A 25,325-nucleotide genomic window follows, 5' to 3' on the forward strand; every position below is an offset into this window, starting at 1 on the left:
TAATTTTTTTTTACTTCAGAGGCTCAGTACCTAACTCTCTCTGTAGACATTTACGCTAGATTGCAATGAACAGGTAGAATTTATCACGCTCCTGCCCCCAATGAAATACTGACCAGTAGCATCGGAAAACCACAAGGCTGATGAATGTAAAAAAAATATACTTATTTGAGTGTAAGAATAGTAGGCTAGACCATCAACATGAGTTTTCCATTCATACAACATGTCGGTAGACAGAAGACAGTAGATTTGCAGTGGTAAACAATTAAATATTTTATTTCAGATGTAGAGAATTATTGTCAAATAGAAAAATCGCACTTAGTCTGCTCATAAAGTAGGACTTTGTTGTTCTGATGATAATACCAACCAGAGGGTGAAATAATCTGATAACCTTGACATCTATGTTAGGGAGCGGTAAATCGCTGGTCAATGTTGGTTGCAATTGAGATTAGTTGTGCGGGTGACTTTAGTGTGTATTGATGGTTTAACAAGAGATCAGCTGGCGATAATCTGGTGGCTTTCAATGGTTGCAATTGGTCCGTACAGCCTATTACAATGTTCAGAGAGACACAATAACGAGCTGTACAAGGCTATAAACAAGTAGGAAAACTTAAATCCGGAGGCTGCTTTTCTGATTAACGGCACTTTTAACTCCGTGTCATTAAGACACATGATGCCCAACTTCCATCAACGAGTCTCCTTCGCGCCACTAGGGGCGATAAAGCCTTAGACCACTGTTATTCAATCCACAAGCAAGCATACAAGGCCCTGTCTCATCCGCCATTCAGCAAATGAGATCATGACTCCGTACAACTGATTTACCTAGTTAAATGAAAATAAATAAACATCGCAGACAACCCTGAGGCTACGGCTGAGGACTGGAACAAATATGAGAAATCCTGCTATGACCTCCGCAGAGTAATCAAACAAGCAAAAGGACAATACAGGAATATGGTGGAATAATATTACACAGAAGCTCAAACACGAAGTACCGGTTGAGAAATGGTGACCAGAATCAGATACTATGATACAGCGCTGATTGGAATATGTTTCGAGACTCCGTCGATAAAATCAACAAGCTAACCACGTCCGTCACCAGCTTCAATAGGAAATTCATCTGTGACATTGTCCCCACAGTGAAGGTTCGCTGCTTCTCCAATCAAAAGCCCTGGATTAACACCGAGGTTGGCGCTAAACTAGAGGTCAGGGCTACCACACACAGGGCTATCGCGCCAGAGTGGCGCAGCGTTCTAAGACACTGCATCTCAGTGCTAGAGGCGTCAATAAGGGCCCTGGTTAGATTCCAGGCTGTATCACAACCGGCAATGATTGGGAGTCCCATAGGGCGGTGCACAATTGGCACAGCGTTGTCCGGGTTAGGGTTTGGCCCGGGGTAGGCCGTCATTGTAAATAAGAATTTGTTCTTAACTGACTTACCTAGTTAAATTAAATAAATAAACATTGCAGACAACCCTGAGGCTTCGTCTGAGGACTGGAACAGATATGAGAAATCCTGCTATGACCTCCGCAGAGTAATCAAACAAGCAAAAGGACAATACAGGAATATGGTGGAATAATATTACACAGGCTCCGACGCCCGCCACATGTGGCAGGGGCTACAGTAAAATACGGATTACAAAGGAAGACCCAACCGTGATCAGCCAAACAATGCCTCTCTACCAGACAAACTCCATGCATTTTATGCATGCTTCGTCAATAACAACATTGTGCCGGGTGTGAGTGCCGCCACCATTGCTCTCTGAGGCTGAAGTGAGAAAGGTCTTTAATCAGCTCAAAACCCGCAAGGCCGCGGAGCCTGACGGTATTCCATGGCATGTTCTAAGAGCATGTGAAGAACAGCTGGAAGGCATATTCATGGTAATTTTCAACGTCTCCTTGTCCCAGTCTGTAATCCACATGTTTTAAGATGACTACCATCATCCCTGTTCCTAAGAACTTCTAAGAACACCTAAGAAGTCCTAAGAACACCTAAGAACTCCTAAGAACACCTAAGAACTCCTAAGAACACCTAAGACTTCATGCCACAATGACTACTGCATCCCTCTGCAAGTGGATCCTGGACTTCCTGACGGGCTGACCCGAGGTGGTGAAGGTAGGCAAACATCACATCCGGGGGGGATTGAGAGCTTCAAGTTCCTTGGTGTCCAAATCACTAAGGACTTAAAATGGTCCACACACACCTCAGGAGGCTAAACATGTTTGGCAAGTGCCCTCAAATCCTCCAAAAGTTCTACAGATGTACAATTGAGAGCATCTTGACTGACTTCATCACTGCTTGATATGGCAATAGCACCGTCCTTGAGCGCATGGCCGAACAGAGGGTGGTGCAGACAGCCCAGTACATCATTGGGGCCAAGCTCCCTGCCATCCAGGACCTCGGTGTGAAAAGAAGGCCTGAAAAATTGTTAAAGTCTCCTACCAGTCAAGCCATAAACTGTTCTTTCTGCTTCCACACGGCAAGCAGGACCGGTGCATCAAGTCTGACACCAACAGGCTCCTGAACAGCATCCAAACCATAAGACTAGTAAATAGCTAACTAAATTGCCACACGGACTCTCTGAGTTGACCCGTATTTTTGCACAGTCTCTATGCACACTCACAGTGCCCTCCCTACACACTCACACACACTGACACTCCAACACAGACACAAACACTCACTTTATAATTTGCTCATACACACATAATATGCACAAACATGTATACTGACTCCACACAATTATCATATACACCGCTACTACTCTGTTCATCATATTGTAATGGACACGATGGGAGACAGAGAGCTGGTTTCAAGGACAGGGTGCAGCAGGTGTTTAATTTTAAATGACCACAGGAAGAGGCAGGTAGCTGGGTCCAGGGGCAGGCAGAAGGTCATACACAGGGGGTCCAAAAGGCAACAGTACAAGCAGGGAAAAGGCTAGTAATGTTATCCGGGAGATCAAGCAATAGGTTGATAACAGGAAATCCGATAGGCTAAAGTACAGGCAGGGAATAGGCAAAAGGCATCGTTAATGAGGCAGGCCAAAACTATCATACACGGGAGGATTACGTTAGGGGAAAAACAGAGCTCCCAATAGAAGTGTGTCACAAATCAAACAATACCTCACAATGATGGGGTACAAATAAATAGTGTGTGATAATGACATATAGGTGTGTGAACAGGTGATCAGAATTGAGGGGATTGGGATCTGGAGGGTGAGCTGCGTTCTAGGGATCTATGTGTTTGAGATTGTGAGCTGGAAAGTGAGCTGCGTTCAGGGGATCTACATGTTTGAGAGTGTGAGTTGGAAGCAGACGTTACACACATATCATGATACTCAGTCACCTTACCCCTGTACATATCTACATCTATCACTCCAGTATCCCTGCACATTGTAAATACAGTACTGGAACTGACTGAACCTGTATATAGTATGCTTACTTACTTTCTTGTGTTCTTCTTATTTTTATTTCCTGTGTGTCTTTTTCTACCTTATGTTATTTTTAGTGTTACATTGTTATCGATTACTACGTTGTTGAGTTTAGCGCTTGCAAGAAAGGCCTTTCACTGTACTTGTTCACGTGACATTAAAAACTTGAAATAGCATACTGAGTTTCCAAATATAAAGTCAAAATTTGATCTGCTGATGCAATATATTGTCCTCTCTTCACTTCAAGGTCAAAGACCTACGAGTGGATAATTGTCTTCTTTATTACTACAAAATAAACTCATATCCCACTTCCTCATCCCTCCCTCCTCTCCTCATCAAGAGCAACTCACACATATTTTTATTTATTTATTTATTTCACCTTTATTTGAACAGGTAGGCAAGTTGAGAACAAGTTCTCATTTACAATTGCGACCTGGCCAAGATAAAGCAAAGCAGTTCGACACGTACAACGACACAGAGTTACACATGGAGTAAAACAAACATACAGTCAATAAAAATAAGTCATAAGTCATTCAGTAGAAAAATAAGTCTATATACGATGTGAGCAAATGAGGTGAGATAAGGGAGGGAAAAGCAAAAAAAAGGCCATGGTGGCAAAGTAAATACAATATAGCAAGTAAAACACTGGAATGGTAGATTTGCAGTGGAAGAATGTGCAAAGTAGAAATAGAAATAATGGGGTGCAAAGAAGCAAAATAAATAAATACAGTAGGGGAAGAGGTAGTTGTTTGGGCTAAATTATAGGTGGGCTATGTACAGGTGCAGTAACCTGTGAGCTGCTCTGACAGCTGGTGCTTAAAGCTAGTGAGGGAGATAAGTGTTTCCAGTTTCATAGATTTTTGTAGTTTGTTCCAGTCATTGTCAGCAGAGAACTGGAAGGAAGAATTGGTTTTGGAGGTGACCAGAGAGATATACCTGCTGGAGCGCGTGCTACAGGTGGGTGCTGCTATGGTGACCAGCGAGCTGAGATAGCAGGGTCTTGTAGATGACCTGGAGCCAGTGGGTTTGGCGAAGAGTATGAAGCGAGGGCCAGGCAACGAGAGCGTACAGGTTGCAGTGGTGGGTAATATATGGGGCTTTGGTGACAAAACAGATGGCACTGTGATAGACTGCATCCAATTTGTTGAGTAGGGTATTGGAGGCTATTTTGTAAATGACATCGCCGAAGTCGAGGATCGGTAGGATGGTCAGTTTTACGAGGGTATGTTTGGCAACAAATTGGAAGCCAATTCTAGATTTAACTTTGGATTTGAGATGTTTGATGTGAGTCTGGAAGGAGAGTTAACAGTCTAACCAGACACCTAGGTATTTGTAGTTGTCCACATATTCTAAGTCAGAACCGTCCAGAGTAGTGGTGCTGGACGGACGGGCAGGTGCAGGCAGCGATCGGTTGAAGAGCATGCATTTAGTTTTACTTGTATTTAAGAGCAGTTGGAGGACACAGAAGGAGAGTTGTATGGCATTGAAGCTCGTCTGGAGAGTTGTTAACACAGTGTCCAAAATATTATCAGAAAGTCTTTGTTCAGCAAAGGGAGGCTCTATCTGACCACTCAAATCCTTCTGTCTCATTTCCTTTTGCAATTTATAACACTACTCTGGCGTGATGGGGTGTACACAGACACACACACAAATAGGGGAAGTGGTTACTACAAACTCACTAAGGTTATTCCCTCTATATACATCAGAACTGTATTCAATCTCGATCATATACACTGATGTTCCACAGCCTATTTTCATATTCTCTAAAAAAACTCCTTTCATCTATTTCTCTTTCTCTCAGTATAATAACAGTATTGCTGAATTTCTGGTCTTGTCTGTGTTCTGTCTTAACAGCAACGTGATTGCTCATATTGCTCATATTTCAGCTTTGTGTGAGTCTGGTAGAAATGCTTTTGAGAACCCATATCCACAGTAGACATGAAATGACACTTGAGCTGTGAATCCTTAGATGTAACATCAAATCCATCGAAACCACAGGGCAATTCTCTTGTACACTTAGCCACCTGAGTAGCAGTCATGGCTATCTTGACTGGGCTCTCTCTCTCTACCTGTCTCTCTCCTGAGTGTCTGAATGGGTTCAGGTAACCAGGAAACCTGCTGGCTAACTCCGCTCTCCACAGATAATGGTTGAATAGCTTCTCAGTGGTGTATTACTTATTAAAAACTGGGTGGTTCGAGCCCTGAATGCTGATTGTCTGACAGCCATGCTATATTAGACCGTATACCATGAGTATGAAAACCCTTAACACCCCGGCAGTCCTACAATCTAAGCTAGATGCCCTCAATCTCACACAAATCATCAAGGAACCCACCAGGTACAACCCTAAATCTGTAAACAAGGGCACCCTCATAGACGTCATCCTGACCAACTGGCCCTCCAAATACACCTCTGCTGTCTTCAACCAGGATCTCAGCGATCACTGCCTCATTGCCTGTATCCGCTACGGATCCGCAGTCAAACGACCACCCCTCATCACTGTCAAACACTAAAACACTTCTGCGAGCAGGCCTTTCTAATCGACTTGGCCCGGGTATCCTGGAAGGATATTGACCTCATCCCGTCAGTTGAGGATGCCTGGTCATTAATTAAAAGTAACTTCCTCACCATTTTAGATAAGCATGCTCCGTTCAAAAAATGCAGAACTAAGAACAGATATAGCCCTTGGTTCACTCCAGACCTAACTGCCCTCGACCAGCACAAAAACATCCTGTGGCGGACTGCAATAGCATCGGATAGTACCCGCGATATGCAACTGTTCAGGGAAGTCAGGAACCAATACACGCAGTCAGTCAGGAAAGCCAAGGCCAGCTTCTTCAGGCAGAAATTTGCATCCTGTAGCTCTAACTCCAAAAAGTTCTGGGACACTGTAAAGTCCATAGAGAACAAGAGCACCTCCTCCCAGCTGCCCACTGCACTGAGGCTAGGTAATACGGTCACCACCGATAAATCCATGATTATCGAAAACTTCAACAAGCATTTCTCAACGGCTGGCCATGCCTTCCTCCTGGCTACTCCAACCTCGGCCAACCGCCATCGATAAAAGACAGTACTGTGCAGCCGTCTTCATCGACCTGGCCAAGGCTTTCGACTCTGTCAATCACCATATTCTTATCGGCAGACTCAGTAGCCTCGGTTTTTCTAATGACTGCCTTGCCTGGTTCACCAACTACTTTGCAGACAGAGTTCAGTGTGTCAAATCGGAGGGCATGTTGTCCGGTCCTCTGGCAGTCTCTATGGGTGTGCCACAGGGTTCAATTCTCGGGCCGACTCTTTTCTCTGTATATATCAATGATGTTGCTCTTGCTGCAGGCGATTCCCTGATCCACCTCTACGCAGACGACACCATTCTGTATACTTCTGGCCCTTCCTTGGACACTGTGCTATCCAACCTCCAAACGAGCTTCAACGCCATACAACACTCCTTCCGTGGCCTCCAACTGCTCTTAAACGCTAGTAAAACCAAATGCATGCTTTTCAACCGTTCGCTGCCTGCACCCGCACGCCCGACTAGCATCACCACCCTGGATGGTTCCGACTTAGAATATGTGGACATCTATAAGTACCTAGGTGTCTGGCTAGACTGTAAACTCTCCTTCCAGACTCATATCAAACATCTCCAACCTAAAATCAAATCTAGAGTCGGCTTTCTATTCCGCAACAAAGCCTCCTTCACTCACCGCCGCCAAACTTACCCTAGTAAAACTGACTATCCTACCGATCCTCGACTTCGGCGATGTCATCTACAAAATAGCTTCCAATACTCTACTCAGCAAACTGGATGCAGTTTATCACAGTTTTGTTACTAAAGCACCTTATACCACCCACCACTGCGACCTGTATGCTCTAGTCAGCTGGCCCTCGCTACATATTCGTCGACCTGGAACCCACTGGCTCCAGGTCATCTACAAGTCCATGCTAGGTAAAGCTCCGCCTTATCTCAGTTCACTGGTCACGATGGCAACACCCACCCGTAGCACACGCTCCAGCAGGTGTATCTCACTGATCATCCCTAAAGCCAACACCTAATTTGGCCGCCTTTCGTTCCAGTTCTCTGCTGCCTGTGACTGCTTGGAGACTTTTATCTCCCTCACCAACTTCAAACATCTGCTATCTGAGCAGATAACCGATCGCTGCAGCTGTACATAGACTATCGGTAAATAGCCCACCCAATTTACCTACCTCATCCCCATACTGTTTATATTTATTTACTTTTCTGCTCTTTTGCACACCAATATCTCTGTACCTGTACATGACCATCTGATCATTTATCACGCCAGTGTTAATCTGCAAAATTGTAATTATTCGCCTACTTCCTCATGCCTTTTGCACACAATGTATATAGACTCTCATTTTTTTTCTACTGTGTTATTGACTTGTTAATTGTTTACTCCATGTGTAACTCTGTGTTGTCTGTTCACACTGCTATGCTTTATCTTGGTCAGGTCGCAGTTGTAAATGAGAACTTGTTCTCAACTAGCCTACCTGGTTAAATAAAGGTGAAATAAATAAAAATAATATATATTTTTAGTCCTCTAATTACGTTGGTAACCAGTTTATAATAGCAATAAGGCACCTCAGGGGTTTGTGATATATGGCCAATATACCACAGCTAAGAGCTGTGTCCAGGCACTCCACGTTGTGTCTTGCTTTAGAACAGCCTTTAGCCGTGGTCTATTAGCCATATATACCATACCTCCTCGGACCTTATTGTTTAACTATAGTCACACAGAGAGGGAAATAAAGCTGTGCATGTGACGATGGAGGGAGCGAGGAGAATAAAAAACCTGCTAGCCTGTTTTAGAGTAACCTTCAACATCAGAATGTATGTCATCGGCCCTTCACGTGTGCCTCTCCTCTGCTTGAAGAACGAATGGACGCCTTGTAAAAATATCAGCCTGACGTGACATTGTGCTGTATCTTCTTCTCTCTCTCCCTCTCGCTTTCTTCTCTCTCTCTCACTCCTGCTGCTAGCAGCGAAGAAGCAGACACTCACAGACCATCATGACCGTGGATAGCGTGTGAAAAACATTGCTAAAACCTCTTTTAGCAATGGTTCTATCTGTGTTTGATTGACAGTAGTTATAGAAAAAACACAGGCACATTAACAAATAATTACCAGACACTAATGATGCTTGGGGAGGAAGTTGTAGATGGTGATCTGCTGTATGTATGACAACCAGGGATTGTTACCTTGGCTATGACTTTGTGGTGGTGAGGAGAACTCAATTATAAAAACCACAAAACCAATTATGGGTTTCCTAAGACACAGAGTGGAAACGCATGCATAAACAGCACACACACACACACACACACACACACACACAATGTAACACAGACAGACATCCACACAAACAGAAAGACATTCAAACATAAAGATACACACAAACACATTCTCAAAAACATACACTGCTGTCTCTCCTAAGCCAATAAATGAGGGTGTCACTCGATCTACACGTTTATCTTACTGTGGGACTCCATGTTAATCATTATATTGATCTGGGCTGTGAGAGAGAGGAGTGTCTTAGAAGGAGGGAAGAGTCCAGTATCCCCATCTCCATTCACACCCTGCCTGCCTGCCTGGTGAGGAGTCAGGCTCAAGGTTATACAGTGTAGCACCACAGACTGAAGCCCAGGGCCAAGCTGGGGTAGGAATGAGACAGGGGGACAGCTCCATGGGGAGAGAGTATCCTGGGGTGACCATGGAGGTTGTAGTGTCCTCGGTAGACTGTGATGCTAGGTACTTGAACAGTATTGCAATTTTATGAGTAAAGGGGTATTTTTCACGTAATGGAGGCACCAACTAGTGTAGCCCTGGGGTGAAATGGGGTACTAACTAAAGTTGTATTTCCGGGATTAAATGGGGTATGTGCCTGGGTCATTTGGAAGTTATGGGGTACTTACGAGGGTAGTCTTTGGGGTGCACCTTCTCTGACCAGTTGCCATAGAAGGTGACTCTGTACTTAGCTGTTCCACAGGCACAGCAATCCAGCAGAGGCTTCTCTGTGGTCTCCCCATACAATGACTCTGAGAAGGGAGAGAAGAGAGTGAGAGAGAGTTAATGGCGGAGAGGGTGGGAGGAGGGGCTGTAGGGGTGAGGGAGTGAGGGAGTGAGGGAGTGAGTGAGTGAGTGAGTGAGTGAGTGAGTGAGTGAGTGAGTGAGTGAGTGAGTGAGTGAGGGAGGGAGGGAGGGAGGGAGGGAGGGAGGGAGGGAGGGAGGGAGGGAGGGAGGGAGGGAGGGAGGGAGGGAGGGATGATCATGTTCTTGTGATCAGTCTCCATAAATTCTCTATCCAATGTCATGCACAGCTTGGGAGATACAGCACAAGCGTAAACATCCTGACCCAGTAAGGGAAGAGAGAGTAAGACAGGAGATGCTGAGATATAGTAAGGGAGAGAGAGGAGGAGTGGAAGACATGTAGCGCCCTTTACTGCGTCTCAGTAATGTATGACATACCTTTCTCACACATCCTCTTGGTGAGAGAGCCTTCATCCTGGAAGTAGATGATCCTCTTCTGAACAATGCTGGCCCTGCAGAGAAAGAAGGAGGAGGGGAGGAGGTGAGAGGAGAAGAGGAAGTTTCAGGTTATGAGAAAGGAGATTAGAAAGAGGTTAGAAAGAGAAAGCAGATGAAAAGTGAAAAGATGAGGGTAAAGTGGAGATGAGGGTTGAAAGAGATTGGGAATGAACAGAGGAGAAAAGACAAGAAAGGATGAGAGGAGTACAAGGCAGGAGATGGAAGACAGGTGGAATAAGGGAGGAAAGAAGCAGGAGATGAGAAAGAAGAGAAGAGTTAAATACTCATACAGTACTTTTAGCACAGGGAGTAACCGGGGAGTAATGTTGAACTAAGGATGAGTGTTGAGTGTCTGAATGAATAAAACCTGGGGAGGAAGTGTTCTTGTGCTTCCAGACAGGTCTGCCAGCAGGTCTGAGATCAGCTACTAGAGCACACAGGGGTGCTGAATCACAGGCACTCTCAGACCGGAGGGATTTGCTAGCTCTTACAGAAAGTATTTATTAACATAAAGACTTGTATTTAGCAGGAGAGAGATGCGGTTGGAAAAGAGATTGAAAACCTAGAGAGAAAGAGAAAAGGGAGAGAAAAAAGTCAGAAAGTAAGCTTCGCTTTTGAGAAACGATCAAGAGTGAACGAGCACACACACACACTCAGGCGAGAGGAACTACAGTGTGTCAAAGATAAGACTGAGTGACAGGCCAAAAGTTAAGTTTCCCAGAGCTAAAGTCCTGCTCCGGGTCCTGGCAGAGAGACTGTTCTGATAGAGCTGTCTGGGGACAGAGCCACTGAGTGCTGGGTGGACACAGGTCTTAGTGGGGCCTTGACATGCAAATCAGACACAAACAAACCCATTCAAGGACCAGAAGGGGGCCCGCATGTGGGCCAGAAACAATCGCAACCAAATTACTTTCAGGGCCCAAAAGCTGTCACAAACAAACTCCATTTAGGTGCTGTGCATTACATCAGACTTGGCCTCCCACAACAGGCTGCAGGTTTCCATGGTGATAGTGGGCAGAGGGTAGCAGCAGGGTGTAGGTTCTAGGCTCTGGACTGTCTGGGTTCTGGGTCTGGTCCAGGTGGTTCCTGTCCAGCTGGACTGTTTATGGAGCAGGAGTAGCTGGGCCAAGCCCACTGCTGTCATTGTGCTCTCCCACATTCACAAAAATAAAGAAAGAGAAAGAGGGAGGGAGAAGAGCGAGACGAGACGTAGACGTAGAAGAGGAAAGTTATGAAGACAGAGAGACGTACTATATGCTCATCTCAGGAAGCCGTGGTAGTGAGGAGGAGAAACGGCACAAAGAAAGAGAGATACAAGACAAGGACAAAGAAGACAAATCATTTCACCTTATGCTTGAAGGACACACTTCAGATGAGCTGCTTTGGAACAATACATTATCTCTCAATTCTGATGGGATTCCAACCTATTCCCCAAGCAAGCCTCCTACTGCTAGGGCCTTGCGAGTGGCGCAGCAGTCTAAGACACTGCATCGCAGTGCTAGAGGCGTCACTACAGACCCGGGTTCAATCACGGGCTGTTTCGCAGCCGGCCGCGACCGGGAGACCCATGAGGCAGCGCACAATTGGCCCAGTGTCGTCCAGGTTAAGGGAGGGTTTGGCCGGCTGGGATGTCCTTGTCGCTTAGTGCTCTAGTGACTCCTTGTGGTGGGCCAGGAGCATGCACGCTGACTTCGGTCACCAGTTGTACAGTGTTTCCTCTGACACATTGGTGCGGCTGGCTTCTGGGTGGAGCAAGCAGTGTGTCAAGAAGCAGTGCGGCTTGGCACGTCCGTGTTTCGGAGGACGCATGGCTCTCGACCTTTGCCTCTCCCGAGTCCGTACGGGAGTTGCAGCAATGGGACAAGACCATAACTACCAATTAGATATCATAAAAAAGTGATAAAAAGTACATTTTTTGATTTTATTATAAATAAACCTCCAACCACTCTCCTGTCTGTTTATCCTGCCTGTCTCCAGAGCAGGCTATCAGGGGATTATGTTTGATGATCTAAGGGCTGGACCAGTTGCAGAGGACCAGTGGCAGAGGAGGCTGTGTCAGGCAGGCCGGCCAGAGAAGGGATGGTATCTCTATAGTGACAGCTATATGCCCCTATTAACATAACATAACTCTTTCTTCATCTCTCTTTTTCTCACCCCCTCTCTTGCTTTTGTTTTTTTTTAGCAATTTTGTACTCTCCAAGGCACACAGCGAGACAGAGACAGACAGACAGAGAGGAAAGAGAAGAGAGCGAGAGAGAGAGAGAGGGAAATAAGAAGAGAAGAACACAACAGATCCCATCCAAAAACAAGGAATGGGTTTGGAAGGGGATAGTAGCAGGACATTAAAAACCTGTCTGAGGGGTGTACCTAGAAGTACAGAGGTGACAGGGGAACCCCACCCCAGGCGCTCCTAAACACACCGCCACCATATCTCTAATTGTTCAAACCTTAATTCAATCTCACCCCAATTTCAGATATCTCTCCCTGAGCGAGCTGCTCACAAACTGCCTCACTAGCTGCCCACTTTCTGGGGCTGGCCAGGCAATCAGGCACAGTAATGCTTATTTAACATCCAATTTAAATTCTATCAATGAGATGCTATTAAAGCCAGACTCACTTTCCTGGCTCCTCACCGCCGATGGTTATCGCCTCAAAAGCGCTCCGGTATGTGGGGTAGGTAGGAGTGTGTGTGTGTGTGTGTGTGCATGCGTGTGCATGCGTGTGTGCGCGTGTGTGTGTGCGTGCGTGCGTGTGGCCAGGTCAGAGAGGGATAAATAAACATAGCTATTTGTTTACAGTTTGTTCCTTTGGGAAGGCACATACTGTACCAGTTTCATTGAACCATTCCTACTCATCTCACATGTAATAACTGCAGAGTTACTGCCATTCTCTCTGGGAAGGCTTTTTAATCTATGTGCCATTGTGTTCATGTCATTAAATTCCTAGAGATTTCAAATAGGTTTTGACACTATCATGTTCTGACTGTCAAAACTGTACTACACTTTATGTCAGGTGAACCTGAAAAATGTATAAATGAACAAAAATATAAAGATTCTACAGGGAGTGTGGTCCAGAAATCAGACAAACGTCTGTCCCTTTTTGACCCCCATAATCATGGTGAGCCAGATCAAACCACCACGCTCACTGTTTCCAGCCACCAGGAGACAGCAGCTACTCCTCAATTACAGCTAACCGTCAGGGAGGCGAGGCCGTCATACCACAGCCTCTCTAGCTACAGCACTAGAGGAGCTCTCAAAAACTCTGACGATGCTCTGACGATGCTCTGATCACTTTCCACACAGACACACTGAGCGACGATGACACTATACACAGTAATACACACAGAGTACAAATCTACACATGTTAAATTATGCTGTATTACACACACTCACACACCAACACAAACGCACACGTACATGTAAAGACACACAAACGCACACACAGACACCAGACACATGCACAGTCTGTTTTTCCATAATAGTTATTGCCAGAGGTGTCTGAGTTAACCAGTTAAAAACTCGTATCAATAATGAAATCCCCCATTCTCTGATGAAACAAATGCTATTGTAGCTGAGGAAAGGTGGGCAAGACACTCCACCAGGCTGGCAGCACCAGTCACGTTCAGTGTATATGGGGTTGTCATGGTAATAGAAGAGGGGGGAGCCGCACGTAGGTTTGTGGGGATATATCTAATGGGGAGAGACCCATTTTCTTTCTCTGGTGATGATATCTCTGGGGAGATACCTCCTGCTGTACTGTGATTTATGGCCAGCTAGTTCAGGCTAGGTTGGTTGTTTTGTGCAGCTCCCCATTACCCCGTGCGGTGTAACATAAAAACGCCTGTTGGCATTAACCATATTTCGCTCTCCGTCCATTTGTTATTTAAGCTAGTAAAGTCACAATATCGGGAAACACACTATAATCAACCATTTCAGATTCAATGCTGCCTGCGTGTCTCTCTGTCTGTCTCTGTGTCTGTGTCTGTGTGTGTGTGTGTGTGTGTGTGTGTGTGTGTGTGTGTGTGTGTGTGTGTGTGTGTGTGTAGATGACCAATATGTGTTTGCATTTGTTTAGGCAGAGAGAGGAAAGAGGCTGTTGCTGCTTGGGCTCTAGCTAGAGATATACACCAGCTTCTCAATAATAATCAATCAGTATGATGTTTAGGGGTACACCTGCCCCACTTCACTGACAAAACTTTAATAAGTGTGATCACCCAGTAATACAACTTTCCAGTTTCCAAAAAACACTCAACTATGAACATGTCCTCGCCTGGTGTCATCACTCTACAGTGAAAAACAAGCTTCCCCACTGGACGTACCTTAGTATCACATCCCCACTCCCCAACCACAAGTGACTATATCTCACTCTCTCCTCATCTCACATGCTGCCGCTCTCTTTCCATTCATCTATTCTCTCTACCTCTTTCTCTACCTCTGTCCCCCACTCTCTGTCTCACCTCCTTTCTCCCAATAGATACAAGATAGCTGAGAGGTAAAGTAGGGGAAGATGCCTGCCTGTCTGGTTAGTGTGCTGTGGGAACAACAGAACTGTGCCCTGGTTGAGAAAGGCAGAAAGAGTGAAGCGGAAAAGGAGAGAGAGAGGGAAAGGAATGAAAAGGGTGTGTAGTAGCAAGAGAAACCGACAGGAGAGAGAAGAGTGAGTGAGAGTAGAGAGAGGGAGGAAGAAAGCCAAAGAAAGGGGGAGTTCAGAGACAGAGACGAAGGCAAGGACATCTCATCACTCACTCTGACAGGCACATAATAACGTGCATTAATAAGAAATGCAAGCCTTTTTTTACGCCCCTACACACATAACAGCGGCACAGTGAGAGATTTAAACGGGGCAGGAGAGAAAGTGACAGGCCAACTGAACTCTTTAATAATGCAGAGATTAGCATGCCATGTAGGGCACCACCCTATGTTTCTGTTCCTCTCGCTCTTCTCCCCCCACTGGGTACACACTGGTTGACACATGTGAGTACGATACTGTATGTAAACATGCCTGAGTGGTCCACATACAGCTCCTTATTCACAGTATACAATCAACCACACACTGGATTTGTGTCATAGTATGGTCACCAACTCTGGTCCTATACACAAGCTAAAGGTTGGGAATGTCTTGTTCCAGCCCAGCACTAACACACCTGGATGAACTAATCACCAAGCCATCAAAACATTGACTCGTTGAATCAGATAATATTACTGTTGGTCTGGAATAAAAGCCTCTAAACACTGTAGCTCTCCAGTACCACGGGTGGTGATCACATTTGGCTGCATCCCGATTCTCCACACTTCTCCCAAAGTGCGCACTTGCACATTGGATTGATGTAAGCATTGGCTGGAGGGAGTTTCCACTGTTGTTGCATTCATAATGGAGAGTATGCAGGACAAGTGCACACTTCGTGAGAGGGGTGGAAAATGGGGACACAGCCATATAGATCCTTACTTTAGGGTTCTTCAGAGAGCCCCAAGTACATGTACCTACTTGAGGGTGACACAACCAGAGGAGCTGGGGGGTGCTGTCCAGAACACATGGATCCTGGTGCGTCTCCGAGGGGTACTCTCTGTCACTGCCGAGGGACAGTTGATCATGAACTGTGTGTCCTCTTCATCGATGATCTGTATAACACATAAAAACAGACACACACACAGACGGACAGACAGACGACACACACACACACACACACAGCACGGATTCGATTTAAATAAGGACAAGCAAATGAGGAAAGATAATGTAATAGTAATTGCATTGTACCTCATGTTCTCTCTGTATTATACCATACATTTCATTACTATGTTACCCTCTCTCAATGTGAGTTCAAGTGCAACTTCATTTAACTGCCATTAGCTCCCATTACCAGGCCTAATTAGAACGCTTCAATTAGACATTATCTAATTCATTAGGAGCATCTGTTCATTGCAAAGTAATAGTGCATTTTGCATTTCACAAATTATTTTCAATTAAATGAGTGCTCTAAATGAATTTGATCCATTTTAAGCTCCTTGTGTCGTTCTACAATATGAATCAGTGGATACAGTGGCTTGCGAAACTATTCCCCCCCTGCCATTTTTCTTATTGTGTTGCCTTACAACGTGGAATTTAAATGGATTCATGGGGGGGGTTGTATCATTGGATTTACACAACATGCCTACCACTTTGAAGATGCAAAATATTTTTTATTGTGAAACCTACAAGAAAAAAAACAGAAAACTTGAGCGTGCATAACTATTCACCCCCCAAATTCAATACTTTGTAGAGCCAGTTCCTTAAGGCAAAACTGCTCCAGGTCCTTCAAGTTGGATGGGCTCTGCTGGTGTACAGCAATATTTAAGTCATACCACAGATTCACAATTGAATTGAGGTCTGGGATTTGACTAGGTCATTCCAAGAAATTTAAATGTTTCCCCTTAAACCACTTGAGTGTTGCCTTAGCAGTATGCTTAGGGTCATTGTCCTGCTGGAAGGTGAACCTCCGTCCCAGTCTCAAATCTCTGGAAGACTGAAACAGGTTTTCCTCAAGAATTGTCCTATATTTAGTTCCATTCATAATTTATTAAATTCTGACCAGTTTCCCAGTCCCTGCCGATGAAAAACATTCCCACAGCATGATGCTGCCACCACCAAGCTTCACTGTGTGGATGATGTTCTTGGGGTGATGAGAGGTGTTGGGTTTGCGCCAGACATAGTGTTTTACATGATGGCCAAAAAGCTAACTTTTAGTCTCATCTGACCAGAGTACCTTCTTCCATATGTTTGGGGAGTCTCCCACATGCCTTTTTGCGAACACCAAACGTGTTTGCTTATTTTATCTCTTCAGTAAAGCCCAGCTCTGTGGAGTGTATGGCTTAGTGGTCCTATGGACAGATACTCCAATCTCCGCTGTGGAGCTTTGCAGCTCCTTCAGTGTTATCTTGGGTCTCTTTGATGCCTCTCTGCTTATTAATGCCCTCCTTGCCTGGTCCGTGAGTTTTGGTGGGAGGCCCTCTCTTGGCAGGTTTGTTGTGTTGACATATTCTTTCATTTTTTTTATAACAGATTTAAATGGTGCTCCGTGGGATGTTCAAAGTTTCAGATTTTTTTTATAACCCAAACCCTGATCTGTACTTCTCCACAACTTTGTCCCTGACCTGCTTGGAGTACTCCTTGGTCTTCATGGTGCCACTTGCTTGGTGGTGCCTCTTGCTTAGTGGTGTTGCAGACTCTGGAACCTTTATACCGAGATCATGTTTTATCTAGGTAAGTAAGTTAAGAACAAATTCTTATTTACAATGATGGCCAAGGAACTTTACAGTGATGGTTAACTGCCTTGTTCAGGGGCAACAGATTAATAACTTGTCAGCTCGGAGATTCAATCTTGCAACCTTTCGGTTACTAGTCCAACACTCTAACCACTAGGCTACCTGCCGTGACACTTACATTGCACACAGGTGGACCTTATTTAACTAATTATGTGTGAATACATATGCACGCACCACTTTTCCGTTTTTTTTATATTTTTTTTATAGATTTTGGAAACAATATTTTTTTTTCATTTCACTTAACCAATTTGGAATATTTTGTGTATGTCCATTACATGACATCCCAAAACAAATCGATTTAAATTACAGGTTGTAATGCAACAAACTAGGAAAAACGCCAAGGGGGATGAATACTTTTGCAAGGCACTGTATGTCTGGCTGGTATGCAATGTAATATATTATGTTTGAATACATACATAAGTCTATCCTATAGTGGCTAATTGACAGCTGTACAGCAAATATAATGGTTTTTCACACACACACACACACACACACACACACACACTCACTCACAACCTCTGTGTCACACACCAGTAGTTATACTGTAGGATCGATAGCGCATTTCACAGACATACTGTATGTGACCAGCAACAATTCTTAGCAAATTAATGAAGGGCTTAAGTGCCGTCCTTGAAGGGTCATTTTCAGTGTGTGTGCGCATTTTCAGCTCCAATTGCTTTTGGTGTGTGTGTGTGTGCGTGTGTTTGCATGTGTGTGGATGCATGCCTGTGCATGTGGGTGCGTGCGTGCGTGTGTGTGCGTGTTTGTGCATGTTTGTGACAACATTCTCCACAGTTCTATTTGACAGGAAGTGACATCAGGGCGATAAATACTCGGAACTCTCTCACTTATTAAAGCTGTCAGCGGAGAATTCCCTCAGTCACGCCATGTTATGAATCAGGTTACTTTGGACGACTGTGTGTATGTGTGTATGTGTGTGAGAGCGAGAGCGAGCTCTGGGATTGACTGGCCTGGCTGCGTCTGTATCCAGCCCTCGGAATCACACCCAGAGGTCATAAAACCCTTGCTGGGTTCCCATGGTTTCTGACAGGCATCCCTGGGGTGGGGGCTGACTGAGCTGACTGGAGTCTGTGATGACCCAGTGTTCTCCCGACCCCTCCTGTCTCAGCCTCCAGTATTTATGCTGCAATAGTTTGTGTCGGGGGGTTAGGGTCAGTCTGTTATATCTCCTGTCTTATCCAGTGTCCTGTGTGAATTTAAGTATTCACTCTTTAATTCTCTCTCTTTTTCTCTCTCTCTTTCAGAGGACCTGAGCCCTAGGACCATGCCTCAGGACTACCTAGCCTGATGACTCCTTGCTATCCCCAGTCCAACTGGCCGTGCTGCTGCTCCAGTTTCAACTGTTCTGCCTGCGGCTGTGGAACCCTAACCTGTTCAGCGGACGTGCTACCTTGCTCTTTTCAACTCTCTAGAGACATCAAGAGCAGTAGAGATACTCTGAATGATCGGCTATGAAAAGCCAACTGACATTCACTCCTGAGGTGCTGACCTGTTGCACCCTCTACAACCACTGTGATTACTATTATCTGACCCTGCTGGTCATCTATGAACATTTGAACATCTTGGCCATGTTCTGTTATAATCACAGCCAGAAGAGGACTGGCCACCCCTCATAGCCTGGTTCCACTCTAGGTTTCTTCCTAGGTTCCGGCCATTCTAGGGAGTTTTTCCTAGCCACCATGCTTCAACACCTGCATTGCTTGCTATTTGGGGTGTTAGACTGGGTTTCTGTAAAGCACTTTGAGACATCAGCTGATTTAAGAAGGGCTTTATAAATACATTTAATTGATTGATTGAAAGCATTAAACACCATCTGTGAAAAGCAGCAGCCATTCAACTGACCTATGGCTCTGACTGCATGTGTGTGTGTGTGTGTGTGTGTGTGTGCGCGTTTGAGAGAGCGAGTGACGGAGACTGAGACCGTGCATGAGAGAATAAATGTGAGAAACAGAGAAAGGGGAATACTGTTTTAGGTAGTCTGTTTGCTTGCAACAGCTGGTCAGACTTTAACAATAACATTCAACAACATTCTGCCCAAACTATTGTGGGCCAACATGAAAAGTGATTACACGTTACACACACACGACAGCGTCTACTTGACGTACAGCTCATTTGAAATTTGAAAATGTGCTCCATCTCAGCTGTCTTTGGACAGCTCCAGACTCGATGAAAAGCGCTTTTTATTGAGCTCTCTGGGGAGGTCAGCTAGAAGTGTGTGTGTGTGTGTACACGATTTGCCAACAATACTTTCAAGGGAAATGGATTTCTGACTACACATCACTTCACAGCAGGGTGAGATGACAAAACAAGTGGGGATGTCAGGAAAGTGAGGCAGATAAACTCAGCAAAAAAAGAAATGTCCTCTCACTGTCAACTGTGTTTATTTTTAGCAAACTTAACATGTGTAAATATTTGTATGAACATAACAAGATTCAACAACTGAGACATAAACTGAACAAGTTCCACAGACATGTGACTAACATAAATGAAATAATGTGTCCACGAACAAAGGGGAGTCAAAAAAAAGTAACAGTCAGTATTTGGTGTGGCCACCAGCTGCATTAAGTACTGCAGTGCATCTCCTCCTCAGACTGCACCAGATATGCCAGTTCTTGTCGTGAGATGTTACCCCACTCTTCCACCAAGGCACCTGCAAGTTCCCAGACATTTCTAGGGGGAACGGCCCTAGCCTTCACCCTATGATCCAACAGGTACCAGATGTGCTCAATGGGATTGAGATCCAGGCACTTCGCTGGCCATGGCAGAATACTGACATTCCTGTCTTGCAGGAAATCACGCACAAAACTAGCAGTATGGCTGGTGGCATTATCATGCTGGAGGGTCATGTCAGGATGAGCCTGCAGGAAGGGTAACATGAGGGAGGAAGTTGTCTTCCCTGTAAATCACAGCATTGAGATTGCCTGCAATGACAACAAGCTCAGTCCGATGATGCTGTGACATACCGCCCCAGACCATGATGGACCCTCCACCTCCAAATCGATCCCGCTCCTGAGTACAGGTCTCGGTATAATGCTCATTCCTTCGCCGATAATCGCGAATCCGAACATCACCCCTGGTGAGACAAAACCACAACTCGTCAGTGAAGAGCACTTTTTGCCAGTCCAGTCTGGTCCAGAGACGGTGGGCAAAGTTGTTGCCGGTGATGTCTGGTGAGGACCTGCCTTACAACAGGCCTGCCTCTCTCAGCCTATTGCGGACAGTCTGGGCACTGATGAAAGGATTGTGTGTTCCTGGTTTAACTCGGCAGTTGTTGTTGCCATCCTATACCTGTCCCGCAGGTGTGATGTTCGGATGTACCGATCCTGTGCAGGTGTTGTTACACGTTACAGTTTCTGTCCTACCAGGCAGGACCAGATAGTTGTGTTTGAAAGGGGCTGTGCGTCAAATCTCCAATATGACTTGCTGATGATGGGAAGACACTACAGAGAAAGACATAGAAATGGGATTTTGTTGATGAGGGGCGCTCTAACATATTAGAACTCTGTCCTGTGTGTGTGTGTGTGTGTGTGTGTGTGTGTGTGTGTGTGTGTGTGTGTGTGTGTGTGTGTGTGTGTGTGTGTGTGTGTGTGTGTACATGCATGTTTGTGTGTGTGTGTGTGAGTGTGCATGTGGATTGTTTGCATGTAGTTGAGGTTGACAGTGAAAGGAACACTTCTAGAGCAGCAGAGGAATGGGGGGGAGGAAGAGAGGACGGGAAGAAGAAAGGGAAGGAGCAATATTGTACTCTGTGTGTACATAGTAGTGGGTATTGGTACTGTATTAGTGTGTTTGCGTGTTTTGAATAATTACATTCTGTGTACCTATAAATACAACAGCAGATATTTCAGTTTACCCCTCGTATCCCACAGCAGATATTTCAGTTTACCCCTCGTATCCCACAGCAGATATTTCAGTTTACCCCTTGTATCACCACAGCAGATATTTCAGTTTACCCCTCGTATCCCACAGCAGATATTTCAGTTTACCCCTCGTATCACCACAGCAGATATTTCAGTTTACCCCTTCGTATCCCACAGCAGATATTTCAGTTTACCCCTCGTATCCCACAGCAGATATTTCAGTTTACCCCTCGTATCCCACAGCAGATATTTCAGTTTACCCCTCGTATCCCACAGCAGATATTTCAGTTTACCCCTCGTATCCCACAGCAGATATTTCAGTTTACCCCTCGTATCACCACAGCAGATATTTCAGTTTACCCCTCGTATCCCACAGCAGATATTTCAGTTTACCCCTCGTATCACCACAGCAGATATTTCAGTTTACCCCTTCGTATCCCACAGCAGATATTTCAGTTTACCCCTCGTATCCCACAGCAGATATTTCAGTTTACCCCTCGTATCCCACAGCAGATATTTCAGTTTACCCCTCGTATCACCACAGCAGATATTTCAGTTTACCCCTTCGTATCCCACAGCAGATATTTCAGTTTACCCCTTGTATCACCACAGCAGATATTTCAGTTTACCCCTCGTATCCCACAGCAGATATTTCAGTTTACCCCTCGTATCCCACAGCAGATATTTCAGTTTACCCCTCGTATCCCACAGCAGATATTTCAGCTTACCCCTCTCCCACAGCAGATATTTCAGCTTACCCCTCGTATCACCACAGCAGATATTTCAGTTTACCCTTCGTATCACCACAGCATATATTTCAGTTTACCCCTCGTATTCCACAGCAGATATTTCAGTTTACCCCTCATATTCCACAGCAGATATTTCAGTTTACCCCTCGTATCCCACAGCAGATATTTCAGTTTACCCCTCGTATCACCACAGCAGATATTTCAGTTTACCCCTCGTATTCCACAGCAGATATTTCAGTTTACCCCTCGTATCCCACAGCAGATATTTCAGTTTACCCCTCGTATCCCACAGCAGATATTTCAGTTTACCCTTCGTATCAACACAGCAGATATTTCACTTTACCCCTCGTATCACCACAGCAGATATTTCAGTTTACCCCTCGTATCCCACAGCAGATATTTCAGTTTACCCCTCGTATTCCACAGCAGATATTTCAGTTTACCCCTCGTATCCCACAGCAGATATTTCAGTTTACCCTTCGTATCTCACTGAAGATACAGCAACATTGTCAGTGTGTGTAGACCTGAGTGATTGGAACTGACTGGATGATACATTTTCCCTTTTTCACCCTGTGACATTTACGATGCTCTGTCACGCCGTGCTGTGCCCACTACAGCTTTATGTGGAAAGGGAATGAAACCAAAAGGTTCACGGGAGTGATAGTTCTGCTACAGTTATGGCTGCTCTTAAAACCAATGTAACAGGCTCTAATTGATGAGGTCTGGCTTGTACACATACATTCAGCCCTTGCTGATTGGATCACTGTATACTAACTCTGGCAGGTGGTAAGGAGTGAGGTTGAGTGGAAGAGTGAATAATATTCCCCTAAAGGAGGACGGTGAGAGAAAAATACAGGGAGACAAGACTGGTGTGCAAACAGAGAAGCAAGTATGGGAGGTGAAAAGGGGAGATAAGTCAGTAAGCAAAAGGCGCAGGGGACGATTGACTTGACTAATGAGAGTCTCACAGTGAGGTTGGTTGGCAGTAGTTGGATGGGATGGATCAGGGACAGAGGCATTCCCTCACCCTCCTGTTTCCTTTACATTGATGAAGTTAGATTTTGCCCTTCATCCACTAATCCTTTATCACTTAACCAGTGAATGGAGATGTGTTGAACTAACTGCACTCTTCTTTTCAAAGGTCTAAAAAAAAAAGAGTGATGTGAAAGAACATGCGGTGCCAAAGGGGAGTGTAGTGAAGCAGAGTAAGGTGGAGAGGTGTGTAACAACTGTAAATGTAATAACACCAGTAAATGTTATCACTTTTCTAAATGTAATACATTTTTTATTTAAGAAACATGGTAAATGTAATAACTTTTTACGCTAAATGCAAAAAGTTATTACATTAATCCTTGGTTATTACATTAACTGGTGAGTAACAACTTATTTATGAATAATATAATATTCAACCAATCATGAAATAACATACCAAAGCTTTATGTACTACTTCCCTCAATGTAATGCACATACCAGCACCCACTGCCAATTACAACACTAACAAACTCATGCAAATCATACAGGAATACTCAAACATAGAGACACTCACAAGCACACATTGAAAAGGTGCAAACACAAATAATCGGGTAACACTTTACTTGATTATTATTAATCAAGCTTATTATTATGTTATCCGTGATTAATAAATTATCAGATCAGTAGCAACTTTTTTGATTAATAACATCACGTCAAACGATGATGTAATAACATCCCAACATCAAGGTCTTCAAATCAAATCAAAGTTTATTTGTCACGTGCGCCGAATACAACAGTGAAATTCTTACTTACAGGCTCTAACCAATAGTGCAAAAAAGGTATTAGTTGAACAATAGGTAGATAAAGAAGCAGGAATCAGGAGGATAGAGTTGTGGTTGGATTTACCAAATGGCGGGCGAGGGAGAGCTTTGTATGCGTCTCTGTGTGTGGAATACAGGTGATCTAGATAGTTTTTTCCCTCTGGTTGCACATTTAACATGTTGATGGACATTTGGTAGAACTGATTTAAGTTTCCTTGCATTAAAGTCTCCGGCCACTAGGAGTGCCACCTCTGGGTGAGTGGTTTCCTGTTTCCTTATTTCCTTATACAGCTATCTGAGTGCGGTCTTCGTGACAGCATCCATCTGTGGTGGTAAATAAACAGCCACAAAAAGTATAGCTGAAAACTATCTAGGCAAGTACTGTGGCCTGCAATTTACCACAATATATACTCTACTTCAGGCGAGCAAAATTTAGAGACTTCCTTAGACTCCTTAGATTTCGTGCACCAGCTGTTGTTTACAAATATGCACAGACCGCCGCCCCCCTGTCTTACCGGAGAGTGCTGTTCTATCTTGCCGGTGCAGCGTATATCCCGCTAGCTGAATACCCATGTCGTCGTTCAGCCACGATTCCGTGAAACATAGGATATTACAGTATTTGATGTCCCGTTGGTAGGATATTCGTGATCGTACCTCGTCTAGTTTAGTGTCCAATGATTGCACGTTGGCGAGTAGTATTGACGGTAACGGCAGCTTTCCCACTCACCTTTTCCGGGTCCTGACCAGGCATCCGGCTCTTTGTCCTCTGTACCTGCGTCGCCTCCTCTTGCAAATAATGGGGATGATGGCACTGTCGGGTGTTTAGAGAATGTCTTGTGCTTCTTGCTTGTTGAAGAAAAAATCTTCATCTAATCCGAGGTGAGTGATCGCTGTCCTGATATCCAGAAGCTATTTTTTGTCGTAAGATACGGTTGCAGAAACATTATGTACAAAATAATTTACAAATTACGTGAAAAAAAACACATTTGGTTGGGCTCCCGTAAAACTGCTGCCATTTCTTCCGGCGCCATTTTGCGACTTCATGTACTACCTCCCTTATTTTGATGGCCATGGAATAGTCCTAAAAGTGCAAAACCCATCAATCTGGAACTCCAGGCAGGCTCAAGCAAACGCTCAAAGTATTTAAACTATTTCAAATCTGTATGGCAGATCTGGTTGACACCAGGGCAAATGGTGTCAAATGTACATGTTGAGAAAACTTGCCTAAGACCTGAAGACTTGCATTAGCTCCACAAGCTAACACCTTGGCTTCAGCTCAGCCAGAGGCTATCAAAGTCTTGTGCAGTGCAGAACTAACCCAGTCAGTAGCACCAGCAATGATCAAGCTCAATCCAACCAGATATTTCTACTATAATACTGTAATGAAAACATGACTTTTGTTGTGAAGATTACATATGACTGATGTTTAATGTGGAATTAAAGATACTGCAACATTCATGAAGGGGGTTTGAATAATTTAATAAAGGTGTTATCAATGCATATGTACAATTGTTGCTCCACTAAAAGTTTTGCGATTACGCTGCGGGACTTTGTGGTTTAGGTCATTTGTGGTTTAGTAGGGTACCCTGCGTCACCACTTCATTGCTCCAGATCAGCGCAAGGGGGAGTTAGAGCACTGATTA

General features: G+C 44.6%; 1 protein-coding gene across 2 annotated transcripts in view; it reads right to left on the reverse strand.

Annotated features, from left to right (window-relative positions):
* The window catches only part of LOC110506631 (spondin-1), a 141,417-nt gene that overhangs the window by 103,067 nt on the left and 13,025 nt on the right, over window positions 1-25,325 (reverse strand). For both annotated transcript variants that reach the window (XM_036963481.1, XM_036963482.1), the window contains exons 3-5: window positions 15,446-15,579; window positions 9,902-9,975; window positions 9,349-9,471 (exon numbers count right to left, since the gene is read on the reverse strand). In XM_036963481.1, coding sequence (XP_036819376.1) covers window positions 9,349-9,471; window positions 9,902-9,975; window positions 15,446-15,579 — 331 coding nt within the window. The remainder of the gene's footprint in view (window positions 1-9,348; window positions 9,472-9,901; window positions 9,976-15,445; window positions 15,580-25,325) is intronic.

This window comes from Oncorhynchus mykiss, chromosome 26 (assembly GCF_013265735.2).
Source record: "Oncorhynchus mykiss isolate Arlee chromosome 26, USDA_OmykA_1.1, whole genome shotgun sequence".
Taxonomy (NCBI): Eukaryota; Metazoa; Chordata; class Actinopteri; order Salmoniformes; family Salmonidae; genus Oncorhynchus; species Oncorhynchus mykiss.